This window comes from Lontra canadensis, unplaced genomic scaffold (assembly GCF_010015895.1).
Source record: "Lontra canadensis isolate GAN:19392208 unplaced genomic scaffold, GSC_riverotter_1.0 scaffold18, whole genome shotgun sequence".
NCBI lineage: Eukaryota > Metazoa > Chordata > Mammalia > Carnivora > Mustelidae > Lontra > Lontra canadensis.
Genome location: NW_022631012.1, coordinates 7816571 through 7831152, shown reverse-complemented (window position 1 = coordinate 7831152; position 14582 = coordinate 7816571). Strand labels below are relative to the sequence as shown.

Below are 14582 nucleotides of genomic sequence, written 5' to 3'. Positions count from 1 at the left end.
CTTGACTCAGGTTCATTTTTCTGACCTTAGTCATTGTAGAAACAGAAATGTTTGTGGCCATGTAAAGAAAGAAACCCCATTTGGAATAAAAATTAACTCAGTATTGTTAAGCCAAAAATCTACATCAAGTTTAGGATGGAGAAAGTGGAGGCCCTGTTAGAGTTGAAATCCAGCACATGTTTTTATGTTTGTTTGTTTTTGACATATTCCCAGTTTTGCAGCCAGCCTTAACTTTTCTCCAAGTCCACCTCCTTCAAGTTTGTGGACTGCCTCTCAGATTGGTATAAAATTCATATACTACCCTGTAACCACCCAGTTTTGAAGCACGAGGGGCACAAATGGTGTATAAATTCCAACCCAACTTTCATTTTCCACTGTGATCATTTATACAGGGGGAAAACATCTCTGAAGTTTTTTGGTTAATAGGAAACTGTCTCTTGGTTTACCTGGGTGGTTCAGTAGTTTAAGTATCTGCCTTTGGCTCAGGTCATGATCCCAAGGTCCTGGGATAGAGCCCTGTGCATCTGGCTCCCTGCTCAGAGGCTTGCCTGCTTCTCAGCTGTCCAATTTGTTATGGTAGTGGTTCTCAAGCTTTATTTTGCATCAGAATCACCTGGTGGGGGCTTGTTAAAATACTGACTGCCTGGTTCTCCCCCTCTGCCCCCCGCCCCGTCCCTCCCCCACTAATGCTTGCTCTCTTTCTCTCTATCTCTCAAATAAACAAACAAACAAAAAGTCTTTTAAAAAAGAGAAAATTTCCTCTTTAAAAGTGTCTTGAAAACAGATACTCCCTTTTCCTTTTTGCTCTCCCAAAAGTGGTTCCTGGGAACCCTTCTCCTGCAGCAGCCTTTTGGCTCAGGTATGAATCAAATTCTTCCCTCCAAGCTTGTCTGGAGAAACTTGTCTTTATGCTCATCTCCACTCATCAGTCTTCTGCTTCCAGAAATGTGCAGAGACCATCACTGATACACCTGGAACGGCCTCTTTCCATCTGCCAAGCTATTTACCTTTCATCCTATATCACTTGGACATAAAAAATGACTCTCTGAAGCTTTCCCTGATTAAGCAGATCACGTCCACCATGCACTGCTAATCTGCTCATGAGGAAAAGGCCATACTCCCTCCAATTTGATCGTGTACATGTAGGTACACTGGGGTTGGACAGATGTTCCTGTTTTGGGGTGTTGCTGGTCCATCTGTGAGACTAAAAAATATATGCACGAGCTTTGTTATATTAAAGGCAAGTTTTCCCAGACAATCCTACGGACTATTTTTTTATGCTCCAGGGCCACCCACTTATCACCAACACTGTGATTTATAAGACCCCAGAACAGCAGCATTTCTATGTTCTTCTGTTGCAGGACCGGCTTTGGAGGAAATCCCGTTCATCCCATAATAACGGCACATGTTTTGGGACAGATCTCAATCGAAATTTCAATGTGGCCTGGTGTAGTAAGTACACATTTAGTTGATGACTTGATGAGCAAAAAATGGAGAAGAGAAGCTAGGACAGAGATGAATTACTAGAGATATAATTTTCAAAAATAAACACCTAATTTTGCACAGCTCTCTGGACTTTTTGACCAGCGTTTTCACCCTAAGGGATGACATTATCTATGCAGTAAGAACCAGCAACACTCAAGTGCAGGACACTTTTCAAGTGGAATTGGCTAACCAAGGGCAAAGAAGACCTAGATCAAAGGGAATATGTTTGAAATCTATCACTTTATTTTTAAATATATGAATTTTCATAAAGAAAAGAAAAAAAACAGAGAATTATCCTTGCAGATTATTTTTATAGCAGGGAGGCAGGAGTAAATAAGGCAAACATTTCCTTCTCCTTAAGGCATGTTCTTGTTTCTGAATCTTAACATACCCTGTGAATCAGAAGCAAATAAGGAGATAGAAATGGTTAAGAGCAATCTGATTAAAAACCAGATGGTAAGGGTAAAAACTCAGACTTGGCTGCTGTGTGGTCTTGGAAAAATTGCTTCATCTTTCTGCTTTAGGTTTCTCTTATTTAAAATGTGGGCCATAGTCCTAGCATCCAATCAGTAGGTAGTTGTGGGAATTTGATGAGTTGCCACAGAGGAGGGGCTAACCACTGTGCCCAGGTGCCCAGGGGGTATACGGTGCTCAGCTGGTAGTCCTTATTATCATCACTTAGAACAGACTACTGTGTCCTTGCAAAATAGCTCAAATGACACAGAAGCCAGTAGGACAGTGAGAGAGACTTAGCCTGACCTTGGAACCCAAGAACTGATTCCCAAACATCTATTTCAGTAGTAAAAGATTACTGAAAACACCATTTCATTCTGCATCTTCCTTTGTGGGCCATGGAAGCATGGAGGTTGTCTCTAAATCGGAATGTCAGCACTCCTGCCTGTCCGAGCTCGTCCTTGAATGACTATCCCCGTTCACTAATTTAGCCAAAACTAACTTAGACAAGCCGGGGCAAGCCCCAGTTCCATGCACAGGTTGCTCTGAGCAAGGGTGACTCCCTGCCCTCAGTCCCTTCTAAACTAGGTATCATGTTCACTTCTTTCTGGTTCTCTGTGTATTCCAGGTATCGGTGCCTCGAAAGACTGCCACAATTTAACATTCTGTGGGACAGGACCAGTATCGGAACCGGAGACTAAGGCTGTTTCCAGCTTTGTAGAGAGCAAGAAGGAGAGCATTGTGTGTTTCCTGACCATGCACTCTTACGGGCAGCTCATTCTCACACCTTATAGCTACACTAAAAATAAGTCCAGTAACCATGAAGAGCTGGTAAGACCATAGCACCAGAGGCTTTACAAAAGCCTCCGTGGGACTCTGGCTTTCCTTTCCCTGGTTTCCATTTTCAAGATTTTGGCTCCAGCCCTGCTTTTGTTCTCTCTGCTCTTCCTTATTTTCTTTCTTCTGCTTTTTGCACCTTGCCAGACACCTGCTGGGAAGGCTTCAGGTTAAATGCTGCTTTACCTACATTAATTAACTACCTGTTTCGTAAAGTGTCAAGTTGGGAGACATCTTAGGTATTCGTCTATAATATAAATGAGACGATTATGTTAATAATCTGCAGGAATGTGCTTTCATTTCTGTAAATTCTCTTGAAGCTCCGTTCAGCAATTATAGCTTTTGAACCGTGCTTTAAAGAACTTGCCAGCTGTTAGTAGAATATGGCATATCTAAAATAACATGGCTAAATAATATCTGCTCTCTTCTCTGCTAAACACAATGCTTTATTTTCTTCAAAACTCTGCTTCTAGTATTTGCTTAGGGATATGTGTAAGGGGAAGTGCCAGCAAAGCCCAAGCCCGGGCAGGGAAAGTGCATTTTGTTACATCCATGTCCTCTGAAGTTGTGCTTACGCAAGCACCGGGCACAGTTGCTGAAAAGGACTGGTCTCTTTGCCCTTTCTTGCACTTAAGGACAGCAGACACAAATCAAAGGAAGGGTAAATTTAGAATTGTTGGAATATTTGTTATCTTTTTAAAAACAGTATTTTTTCCTATGTTTAATTACTGCAAAATTTGCATAACCTAAATTTTATCATCTTCACCATTTTTAAGTGGACAGTTCAGTAGTGTTACGTATGTTCACATTATTGTGCAACTAATCTCCAAAACTGTTTCATCTTGCGCAGTGGACACTCAATACCCACTAAAAGCAACTCTCGGTCCCTGTTGTTTCTGTGGACCCCCATTCTACTTTCACTTTCTGTGACTTTTATGCCTCGTACAAATGGAAACATACAGTATCTATCTTTTTGTGACTGGATTCTTTCATTCAGCATAATGTCCTCAAGGTTCATTCATGTTGTATTATATGTCAGAATTTCCTTCCTTTTTACGTCTTAATAATATTTCATATATGTATATCTCACATTTTCTTTATCCATTCGTCTGTCCATGTGTATTTGAATTGTTTCCACCTGTGAGCTACTGCAGATAATGCTTCTAAGAACACAGGTATACAAAGATCTCTTTGAGATCCCACTTTCAAATTTGGGAGGATATAACCAGAAGTAGAATTGATGGATCATATGACAGTTCTGTTTTTAATTTTTGGAGGAAGAATCATAATGTTTTCTATAGTGGCTTTACCATTTTTTATTCCGACTGACAACGCACAAGCATTCCAATTTCCCCCACTTGCTCATCAACACTTGTTATTCTCTACTCATCTTTTTTATTATTTAGAACAAGTCCCTCATTATCAACAAATGTTGGGATGGATGGAGGCTAAGCTCACTCTGTTCTTGAGGTCGTAGAGGCTTGTGGACCCTTCGATTCTCTTACCTGTCCTGTCCCTCTCCTGCTGGAACATGACCTGGAGAACACATGTCTGGGCACAAAAAGAAAAACCAGTGTCTGTCTTTGCTGAAGGGACCCCATCCCCCAACAATCAAGTACCTCCAGTAGTATCCCAAAATCTTTCTTGCAGTGTTTTCAGATATTTGTACTAAGTGATCATTTTGCAAGATGTGGCAAAAACTAACATTTGCTTAGCACTTTGCAATTATAAAGGGATTTTAGGACCATTATCTCATCTGACCCGATGAAAATACAATAAGCTCACTTTGGAGATGTGAAAATTGAGACCTTGAGTTAACAATAGACAGTGATTGTTAGAGCCCAGGTTGGAACCCATGTCTTCAACTCCAGAGGCTACATTCATTCAGTCTCCTCATACTGCCTCTCTGCTCAGAAAGGGCATACTACTTCTTGGAGCACCTATCAACTTTGATGACAAGATCACTATGTTCTATTTCCTCCTATTCCTGAGCTCTAGAGATTTCGTTTCCTCATTAAAGGAAACTGCAGAAACAGAAATTTCAGTTGAAAAGCCCAGAACCTGTTTTATTTCCCTGTTCCTGTGGTATTGTTAGATGTCCTACCTTCTAGTCAAAGGGATCTGTGACAAATACAAATGAACCACCATAGACAGGCCATTGTAGATCCTTAATGGGCCAGGCCTTCCACCAACAGAAAAAAGCAGTCTGTAACCCTTGGTGTTTTTTTTTTTTTTTTTTTTTTTTTAAGAATTCTGTTCTCTTCTTGGCTCAGGAAAACAGATACTATATGACCATTTTGCAAAGTTTGTATTCAAAGGTGAGAGGGTCTTGTGCTATTGGTTTTCTGGTTAGAGCACTCTGACCACAACTAAAGGAGGCAAAAGGTCAGGAGAGACCTGTGGCACTAACATTGCCACGACTGGAAGGTAATTCAAAAGGTGGAAATTAATGAGAAACCTTTAGAATCGTATGCAGAAATGGGCACATTGAATTGAGAAAGGGTACTTCAGTTCTGTATTTCTTACAGTCTGAGGTGCTGAAGAGTTAGCATAAACATTCATCTCCAAGGCTTTTCAATAAAAAAGTGTGAAAATTTTGCCACCTTGTGTCAATCTCACAGAAGCTAGATAGCAGTGGTTTTAGGTTCTTATGAGTAAGCTTTGATAGAGTGCACAAAAGACATAGAATCAAGCCAACTGTTGAAGGAGATCTCCATTTTTGGTATTATTTACAACTACCAGAGACTAGTAATTAATCTTTATATATTTACAAAACCAAAAATTTGTAGAAATCATGATAAATATTATACTGCATGATAGACAACTTGGCAATCACTATGTAGGGGAAACATAACTATATATAGCCCTGTTCTAAATTGCTCTGGAAATTAGAATAGCTATAAAAATTCTAATGTTTTAAATGCTGACATTCTTTCCATTTGAACTCTTCCCATATCAACTTCTAGATCCCATCCCAAGCTCCTTCCTCCTACACACATGCCAGGGTCCTCATCAACCTTTTTGTGTGCCTCCCTGTGAATATATGCCTATAGGAAATTCTCTGGGAGTTATTAAGGAGGCTCAAGGTCTTTAGAAATGTAAATTATGTACTAGTAGCAAAGGGATTTTTATTATTTTGACTAACATTCCTTTGGGCTGAGAAGAAGGGCAGCAGAGAAATTGGCTTTCTATGGCCCTATGGTATAGTGTCAAAAGGAGAGGGAAGAATAATCAGGAGGTCCACCCTTAAGGATAGAAGTCAGAGTCTCTGGATTTTATTTCATCTTCTTGGAAAGGACCAAGTCTACAAGCTAGGGTCCCAACTGTATACTTCTTATATACCTGATACTTCCTACTCCTATCAACTTCCCCGTAGTAATTGCTAATGGAATCATTGAAAAAAAATCAAAATTTCTTATAACAATAAAGAAGAGGAAACTAGAAAGAATGTTTCCATTCCAACAGGATGTGAGGGAAAGGAATTACATAGGATAAAATAAGTAAAGGCTGGCAATCAGAAGAAAGAAATAGTTGTCTGGGCTGAACTGCAGAAGAGAAAAAAAATGCAAGAGCCGTTTGGAAGGAAAATGCAGCCTGGAGCTGGTGCATATAACCCAAGGAAAAGTTAAGGTCCCACATGGACCAGTTAGCATGGAGTTTCATTAAGAGAAATTGAGAAACATATGGGAATTAAAAATAATTAAAAGCAATTCATGTCTCTACCAGACTTTGAAAGAACTTCAAAATGGAGTGTAGCTGGTAAATCCTAGCAACTCGTTCCCCCTCCCCGGCTCATGCTCTTCATTTCGCTCACGGATAGCAACTACCCCTGATCTTTTCTCTTCACTTTTCATTTTTATCTCCTTCGCAGAATTTCTCTCTCCAGAAATCTTCTTTCTGATTCTCTTCTCCTTCTTACCATCATTTTCTCTTCTATCTACAAACAGCTCATATACCTTTTTGCAGTGTAAAAGATTCAAACCAGCTTGATTTCATGCACTCCTGAAGCCCTTCCTACCCATGACGTCATTCTGGACAACATGAGCCCAGGAACTAAGCCAGACTTAGAACCCTTTATTCAGGAAGAGAGAAGGAAAGTGAATGGCCCATGACAGAATTCTCAATAGTGAGTAAAGAGGAGGCAAAGCTCTTGAAAATATGTTCAGTTGAATGCTTTTTCTTTCATCTCCGCCACACTCAGAAAGTCCCAAGTGCCCTAAGGATACTGCTCACAGCTGCTGTATATGACCTACCACCACTTACACCCTTTTCTACTCTTCCTTTTGAACTTCATCATACCTATCCCTATTCTGCCCAAGCACCACTCTGTTATACCCCAAGATTCAGCTGGACAATGCAGAGCAATGCAGGACAATGCAGGACCAAGAAGCTTTAAAGTTGGACTCATCACTAGTCAGAAGTCAGGGGAGCTGATGCACCTGCAAAAGCAGTCAGGCTGCCCTAAGGGATGGAGAAAGCAAAGATGGATCACAGTCCAGGCAGGGAGTGGTCAAGGAGACTTTGGTGGTGTTTGTGTAAAATTGAAGGGGAAGTAATAGGGAGTCTGGGGTTGGGAATATTTAGAGGAGACTATTGAAAGACGGTTGAAAGGATATATGAAAAAATGTATCAGAAGGTTAATAAACACAGCAATACACTTGGATCTCTAATTGTTAGTGGCTCTGATCTCAGGAAAAGGTTTTCAGAGAGCAAGGCTGAGACATTAGAAATAATTCAGTTCTGAGAAATTTCCAGTGTAGTCAGGTGACATGGTGGTAGATGTGGGGAAGGGTGTAGCTTCCGGCTCTAAAATTCTATAAGCCTATAAGAGATAAGTATTAAATACCTATAAGGAAAAATAAGAAGTGAGTTAGAAGTATGAACAAAGGGCCAAGGTGGGAGGGGCAGGGAGAGAGGGGATTTAGTTGAGGTGATGAGGAAAGGCCCCATGGAAGAGTCAGCATTGGAAAAATTCTTTTGAGGTTGGATAGAATTTCAACACGCAGAGAAAAGAGGTAAGGTATGCCAGGTAGAGGGAATATCTGGAGAAAAGGTCGGAGTCTGAGGAAAGGGGCATGTCTGGGGAACAGTGGGAAAACTTAAGTGTGACTATCATCTAGGGTAGGATATAAAGAATATGGTGTTGGAAAGGTAGGTTAAGGCCATATCGCAAAGGGTCTGTGAATGTGAAATTGAGAGGCTTGTGGGCAATTAAGAATAAGGCTTTTCAGCAGGATTGTGATCATAATTCCACTCCACCCAAGTTCCCCTGGAATCCAGAGATTGATTGGGATAAGGATTGGTGAGAGGAAGGGAAACTTACTAGAAGATGACAATAGTCCATTTCAGAGGTAATGAGACCAAAATAGGATAATGCAACTTGGTAACCATTTGAAAGAAGGAGAGTCAAAGGTGACTGCAGGATTTTACGTGTGTTTGGAGGAGCATGATAAGTCAGAAATTTGGAAATCAGAATAGCTTTATTAGTGGGGGAATGATGAAATTGGGTGTGAGCGTGTTGAGTTTAAAGTACCAGAAGGCTATCTAGGTATAGAGGTCCAATGGGAAGTTAGAAAGATGGTCTGGAACTCCGGAGATGGATTTGGACAAAATACCCAACCCTCTGGATTGTTGGATTTATTTTTAACACCAGATATCTGTCTCTGCATTTCCCACCTACAGATCCAAGTTGGACAGAAGGCAGCAAATGCATTGAAAAAAAAGCATGGAACCAATTATAGAGTTGGATCGAGTGCAGATATTTTATGTAAGTAGGTTTTTTTTTTTTTTTTGCCTCTTCAATAGTATCTAAGGCACAAAAGAAGCCAGTGGACTTTGGGGAGTGGAGTGGGTTGGAGAGGGACGGAAGAGTTCCTGGGGTCAACAGGAAGTTATACAAATCAAAATGACCAAGGATAAAAGGGAGTCTGTACAAATCCAGAATTATGCTCTCTAGGGATAAGGTGTGAGCTAAAAGAAAAAATTAATACCCTGGCTCAGACCAGAACTCCCTCTGGCTTCAGTTAAAAAGAGCTGGCAAGTGAGAAGGCACAGGAGTTAACAGGAAGGACGTTTTCCAGCGACCCTGGTCAGTTGAATCAGTTCTCAGAGGACCCATTGGGCTGAGAAAGCAAAGCAGGTGGGGCCTGGAGAAAGGATCTAACACAGAAAAGAATTTAGTTAAAAGGATAGTGCACAGCCTTCCCCCATCCCCAGCCACCACCTCCTCCATCCACCTGAGGACCACCTGGATAATATTTGCATAATATTTTCCCTGTTGCTCATTTTCCTTCTGTTCCCTTATATGTCTGTTCACTTGCCTTGTAAAACTAGGTTGTCTAGTCTTTGATTCAGCAGGAAACTTTAACCAAACTTCTGCTATGTGCCAAGCATAATGCTAGATATTCAGGGAGGTGGTGAGGGGAGACAGAGAGTCTAAATGAGATATAATTCCTGCCCTGTGGGGCTTCAAATCAATGAGAGGGAGAAGACAGCTACCCATGAATCCTTAATATGAAAAAGTTTACTCATGTTCTTGCACTGGAACTTTATTCCCTGAAATAACCATAGAAACTTATCCTTTCCCAGTATAATTTCTACCTCTACCTTCATGCTTTTGTTTGTAGATACCACATCAGGGTCTTCAAGAGACTGGGCTCGGGACATTGGGATCCCCTTCTCATACACGTTTGAGCTGAGGGACAATGGCACATACGGATTTATTCTGCCAGCATCTCAGATACAGGCCACCTGCGAGGAGACCATGGAGGCTGTGCTCTCAGTCCTGGATGACGTCTATGAGAAATATTGGGACTCAGACAGTGCTGTGAAGATGACATCAACTGCTATGGTGCTGGGCCTGCTGGTCTCCTTCATGTCTGTTCTCTGAGTGTATCCTACCCAGGCCTGCTCACCCCAGTCATGAGAATGTAGCTGCAGGGAAGGTGTTTGTCTGAAGTTAAAGAGAAATCAGATAATTCAAATATATTTTCCATTTCAATAAAGATGAATCATGTTTGCATTTTCAGGTGTGTTTTGCTGGTAATTAATTTTTTTTACTTTCAAAGAGTGTACTATTAGTTATTGCTACAACAATGCCACACCAAACCACTCTAAAGTTCAGTGACTTGTGAATCTACATGTCAGCTGGGAAGTTCTGCTGATTTTGGCCCATCCATTTTTATGCATCTATGGTCAGTTTCAGGGCAGCTACCCTAGGGTCTAGAGATGATTTTTCTTATCTAAATTTTTTAAAAATTTGCTCATTTTTTGGAACCAGGTTCACATTTAATTTTTTATTACTGAATTAGTAGCAGCATTCAGAAGATGTTACATAATCTTTCTATATAGCCATTCCTGGCTTTATTTATTTATTTAATGTTTAATTAATTAATTAATTAATTTCAAAAATCCTTTTTGAGAATCTGCTAGGTACATTTACTAGGCTCTAGTGCTACTGTGGTGAATAAGATAGACATGGTCCCTATCCTCTTGGAATTTCTATTCCAGTGGGTGAGATTGGAGATGAAAGCTATAAATAGTTGGAATGGACACACTGTTGCATAAGGGCAACTCTTGGCTCAGGGGGGCCATAATAATCAAGAACACAAATAAATAAACTGAATATTGCAGCTTGTGACAGGTACTATGAGAGAAATAAAGAGTAAGTAGAGATGTAAGCAAGGGCCAGATTGTACATATACAGGAATATAGGCATTTAATTGTGCTATCTTGTCTATTAAATTGCAAGTGCTCTTAAGTTAGTGTCTATGATTGTCATTTCCTATGTATCTCCATGTGACACCTTGAAATGTGCTAAGCACTTGTCAGGCTTTTGAACAAATGTTGTAGCTGTAACCAAGCTGACAGAGCATCCTTGGGTGTTCAGTCACCCATTTCTAAATTTTCTTGTTAGTCACAGTCACAATACACTTCTTGGTTGTAACCCCGTTATTGCCTTTCTTTGTCCTCTTTATTTCTTCCTGTTTTGCCAGTGTGTGGCTGATAAGGGTCAGAAAGAAAAAAAAAATGTCAGGGGCAATAGGGCTTAATGAATCAGAGAACAGCTATTTCCATAAAAATGCCAACCCCACAATTGTGGCATTGTCAGGAGGAAATGGTATGGTCTCATCAGTAATCAGCCTAAGAGGGAAGAAAACTAGTGTGACCACCAGTGCCATATTCAAGAAGAAAGTGAGGGAGCTGTGCCTTGGAACCTGGGTTATCAGCTTTCATCTAGCTTGTGTTTTATTTTCCATCACTGTCTTTTAACAATTTGGACCTGTAAGTATTATAGTAACTCTGACCTACAAAGCTTAATTTATGTCGAAAGATTGATCCTATGGGCAAATAAAATTGGAAGGGAAGAGATGGAGATGCAAGCTATTAGCTTGCCTGAAACCTCTTACATGGATTCTTCCAAGAGTCTAGGACACAATCATAGCTTTTTGGTGGGGGACTTCACATGGCTCTGAGGCCATGAAGGGGATCTGAGGTCCAGGACATGTTTTTTACTTCTTCTGAAAGTTTTATACTTCCTGTGACAGGATCCTAAGAGCAAGGGTGGAAAGGTGATAAACAACCACACAGATCTTTCTTAAGGAAGTTTTAACTTCCTGGTCGTAAGTGGCAATAGATTGGGAAAACTTCACAACCGATTCAATGAATGAAATCCTGAGAGTCTCTTGTCCTGTGACTGTTGGATCTGGGATTTGATATTACCCTACTTTAAAGCTAAGAAGTTACCTTGTTACTGTTTCATGGATGTTGAAAGACATGAGACTCCAGAGTCAGGGACACAGGACAGCAGTACTCACAGCACCATAAGCAGCTTGAGCATCAACATATTCACATTGATTCCTCTTGCTCTCAAGTTTCCAAAGATCCCAGATGATACCTGCTAATGCAGTGAGTTGTGTTATAGGAGAGAAACACTAAGCTGGAGGATTTCACTGCTTTTATAGCAAACAGTAAGCAAGCCTGCTCTTTATTGTAGTAGGAGACACTTCCTCAATACTCACAGTTGCTTGCTTGCTTCAAACACAACTCTGAAATTGGCCAGAGCCTCACATCCTTAGCATAGCTAGCAGGATGTGTAGGAGCAAGAGAAGCCCACTGATGACTGTCTTCCAATAGGTTTGATATATTAGATCAAATCATGCAAAATTGCTGTTTTCCGAGGTCAAAAATGTCCAACTACTGGTGATTTTATATGGTTTAACATAATTTCTCAGTATTAATAAAGGTGCCTCCATGTGCCTTTTAAAAAATTTTTTAGAAAGTTTGAATATACTGCATTTTATGTTACTATTTCTTTCCTTCCACTAAACTCTGTTGGTGTTTTTTTTCCATAAATGTTCCTACAAAGGATCTAAATCTTCTTGACTTATAGGTAAATTTAGAGTTTAAAATGATGCAAAATGGTAAATTCAGATGGTATCCAAGCCTCTAACTCCTATTTTTTTCTACATCAGTGTCAAAATGAGTTATATTTTTGTTTCGGCTATGTATGACCAAGCTCCTGTTTCCCTTCTTTTTCTTATGTAGTTTAACCATCTTTTGATATGTTACTAAAAATATATTCTTCATATCACCCCAGTATTATTCTTATCTCATACATGTAATTTGAAACTGGCCTAAATGTATCATGGCACTAAGAGAAGCCCACTGCCCCAAAATTACAATACTAACTATAAAGGAGTTAAAAAATTAAAATGAATAATTGTTAATTTCTGTTATTCTATGAGGTGATTAAAATACTTTATGTATATCACCTTGTGTAATACTCATAAGAATCCTGAGTTAGGTACTTTTATTTATTTGATGAAGAAATCGAGATAAAGAGAAGTAGCATGCCAATTTTCACACTGTTCTTAGTAATTGTTGACTGATCAAATAATTATTGAGAGTTTCATATTTATAAGAATTTCCTGGCTCTGGGATATCAGAAGCACTGTCCAGTGCTCACCGTCAATACTTCATCCAGATACCTTTAGGCCCCTTCCCCTGTATCCCTCTCTGTCCTTGACATGTTTTTTGTCTTTAACAGCTCACACATATGTGGCTCTTCTTCTGATGTCTACCCTTGGGCTATTCCACATACTTTGGGTGCAGCCACTGAGAGTGAGACATGTATGGGGTTTTTACCCACCACCAGAAACATCAGCACCTGCCCAGATGGGGACTGACGAATTCACAAGTATAACACCCTATCCCTTTGCAGAGGGTTGGGGAAAACTCTGAAGCATAACCCATGTTGCAGAGATTTTGTGGGATGGGTTCGGAGTTACCCTCCAAAGAACTTTCTCCGAGGGTACAACTGTGCAAGGCTTCTTCCCTTCTCTTGTCCTGCTGCCCCCACTTCCTTACCAGCTTCTCTTGGGAGCACCTCCTGAGTAAACCAATTGTATATGAATCTTCACTTTTGGGTTTACATCTGGGGAACCCAACAGAGGACAACCCTGTTTGGAATTATTACCAAAACAAAATATGTTCTTAATTTCCTAGAATGACCTTTAATAAAAGTCATAGTAGGATTTCATAATCAGAATATGTCTGGGGATTATGAATGTCATATGGACAGAAATATTCTTATTTTGAAGACTTATCATTCTAGAATGTGAGGAATCTTGTTCCAGATAAGACTTTTATTTCAGGAAAACATGCATTTCCCATTTTGTCTTTATTGAAAGCAAAGTAAAAAAAGATCACCCTTTATGAACTTGTAAATTTTGAAGTATTTGGTGTTATGATAAAAGTTTATGAGAAAATAATGCCACTTACCATAGTTTCCCACTCTGCTGTAATCAAGACTGCACCGTCTTTTCTTAGCTATCCTGAAAAGGAATTTTATTTCTTTCTAAGGAGTCATTCATTTAACATAATAATAATAAAAAGTAAAGCTCCAAATAGCTGAAATGGTGAGTGTACTAACTCCTTCCCAAACTGCAAATACCTTTCCCATTGATCTTTTATTACGTTTTTTTTTTTTCCTGAGAACTTGTTCTTCTTTAAAAAAATGAAAACAAAACAAAAAAAAAAAACATTTGAGCAAGTCATCCCCCAAATCATAGTGCAAATCAAAGGTGAACACTGTCCTTTCTCTTCACACAGATGATGTAAAAGCAGCCACAGAAACACAGAGGAGGCATAGAATAATATGTATTCATGGGTTTGAACTCCCTGAAAACCCAGTTAATTAGGTAGAGGATCCTGAGAATGTGAGGTAGAAAGTCTAAGTGGAATCCGGTGGTTGAAGATCCTGAATGCCAAACAGTTTGGCTATTATCCCTATAGGCTGCCTGGGGTCCTGATGTTTTTGCACAGGGAGGATAAATAAACACATGTTGTGTAAAGATAAGTCTGGGAGGATGAATTAGAAAGAGACAGTTGGAGTGGAGAAGTCTGAGGCAAAGAGTTCAGAAAATATACTGAGCACAGATAAACTGAATGAGATTCAAGTCAAGTTGGGGGCTATAAAAATGGAAACTAGAGATAGAAATCAGAGATATTGTTCAGAAAGATTCAATGTGGGGTCTATTAGAACACAGAGATGTGGGAAAGGAAGGTGGAAATTATTGCCAGTGAGTGATTAGAAAAATTATGGCATGATAAGATCATGAGAACTTAAGTCAAATTTGTTTCATCCCTACCTAGGAAGGTACAACAGACCAATGCTGAAAGTGGACTTACAGATCCATGGAAGCCAGAAGGGAAGGGAAGCAGTAGGAAAAAAGAGGAACCACTGAGTTTCAGACAGGAGGCAGGAATTGCAAAGTTGCCATGTTAAGGTGTCAGTTGAAACTCGG

General features: G+C 39.9%; 1 protein-coding gene across 4 annotated transcripts in view; it reads left to right on the top strand.

The window, feature by feature from the left end:
• Positions 1 to 9702, top strand: part of CPO (carboxypeptidase O) — a 49557-nt gene extending 39855 nt beyond the window's left edge. For all 4 annotated transcript variants that reach the window (XM_032859971.1, XM_032859970.1, XM_032859968.1 and 1 more), the window contains 4 exons: positions 1362 to 1452; positions 2567 to 2769; positions 8458 to 8542; positions 9402 to 9702. In XM_032859971.1, coding sequence (XP_032715862.1) covers positions 1362 to 1452; positions 2567 to 2769; positions 8458 to 8542; positions 9402 to 9664 — 642 coding nt within the window. In that variant the 3' untranslated portion in view covers positions 9665 to 9702. The remainder of the gene's footprint in view (positions 1 to 1361; positions 1453 to 2566; positions 2770 to 8457; positions 8543 to 9401) is intronic.
• Positions 9703 to 14582: the final 4880 nt, after the last annotated feature.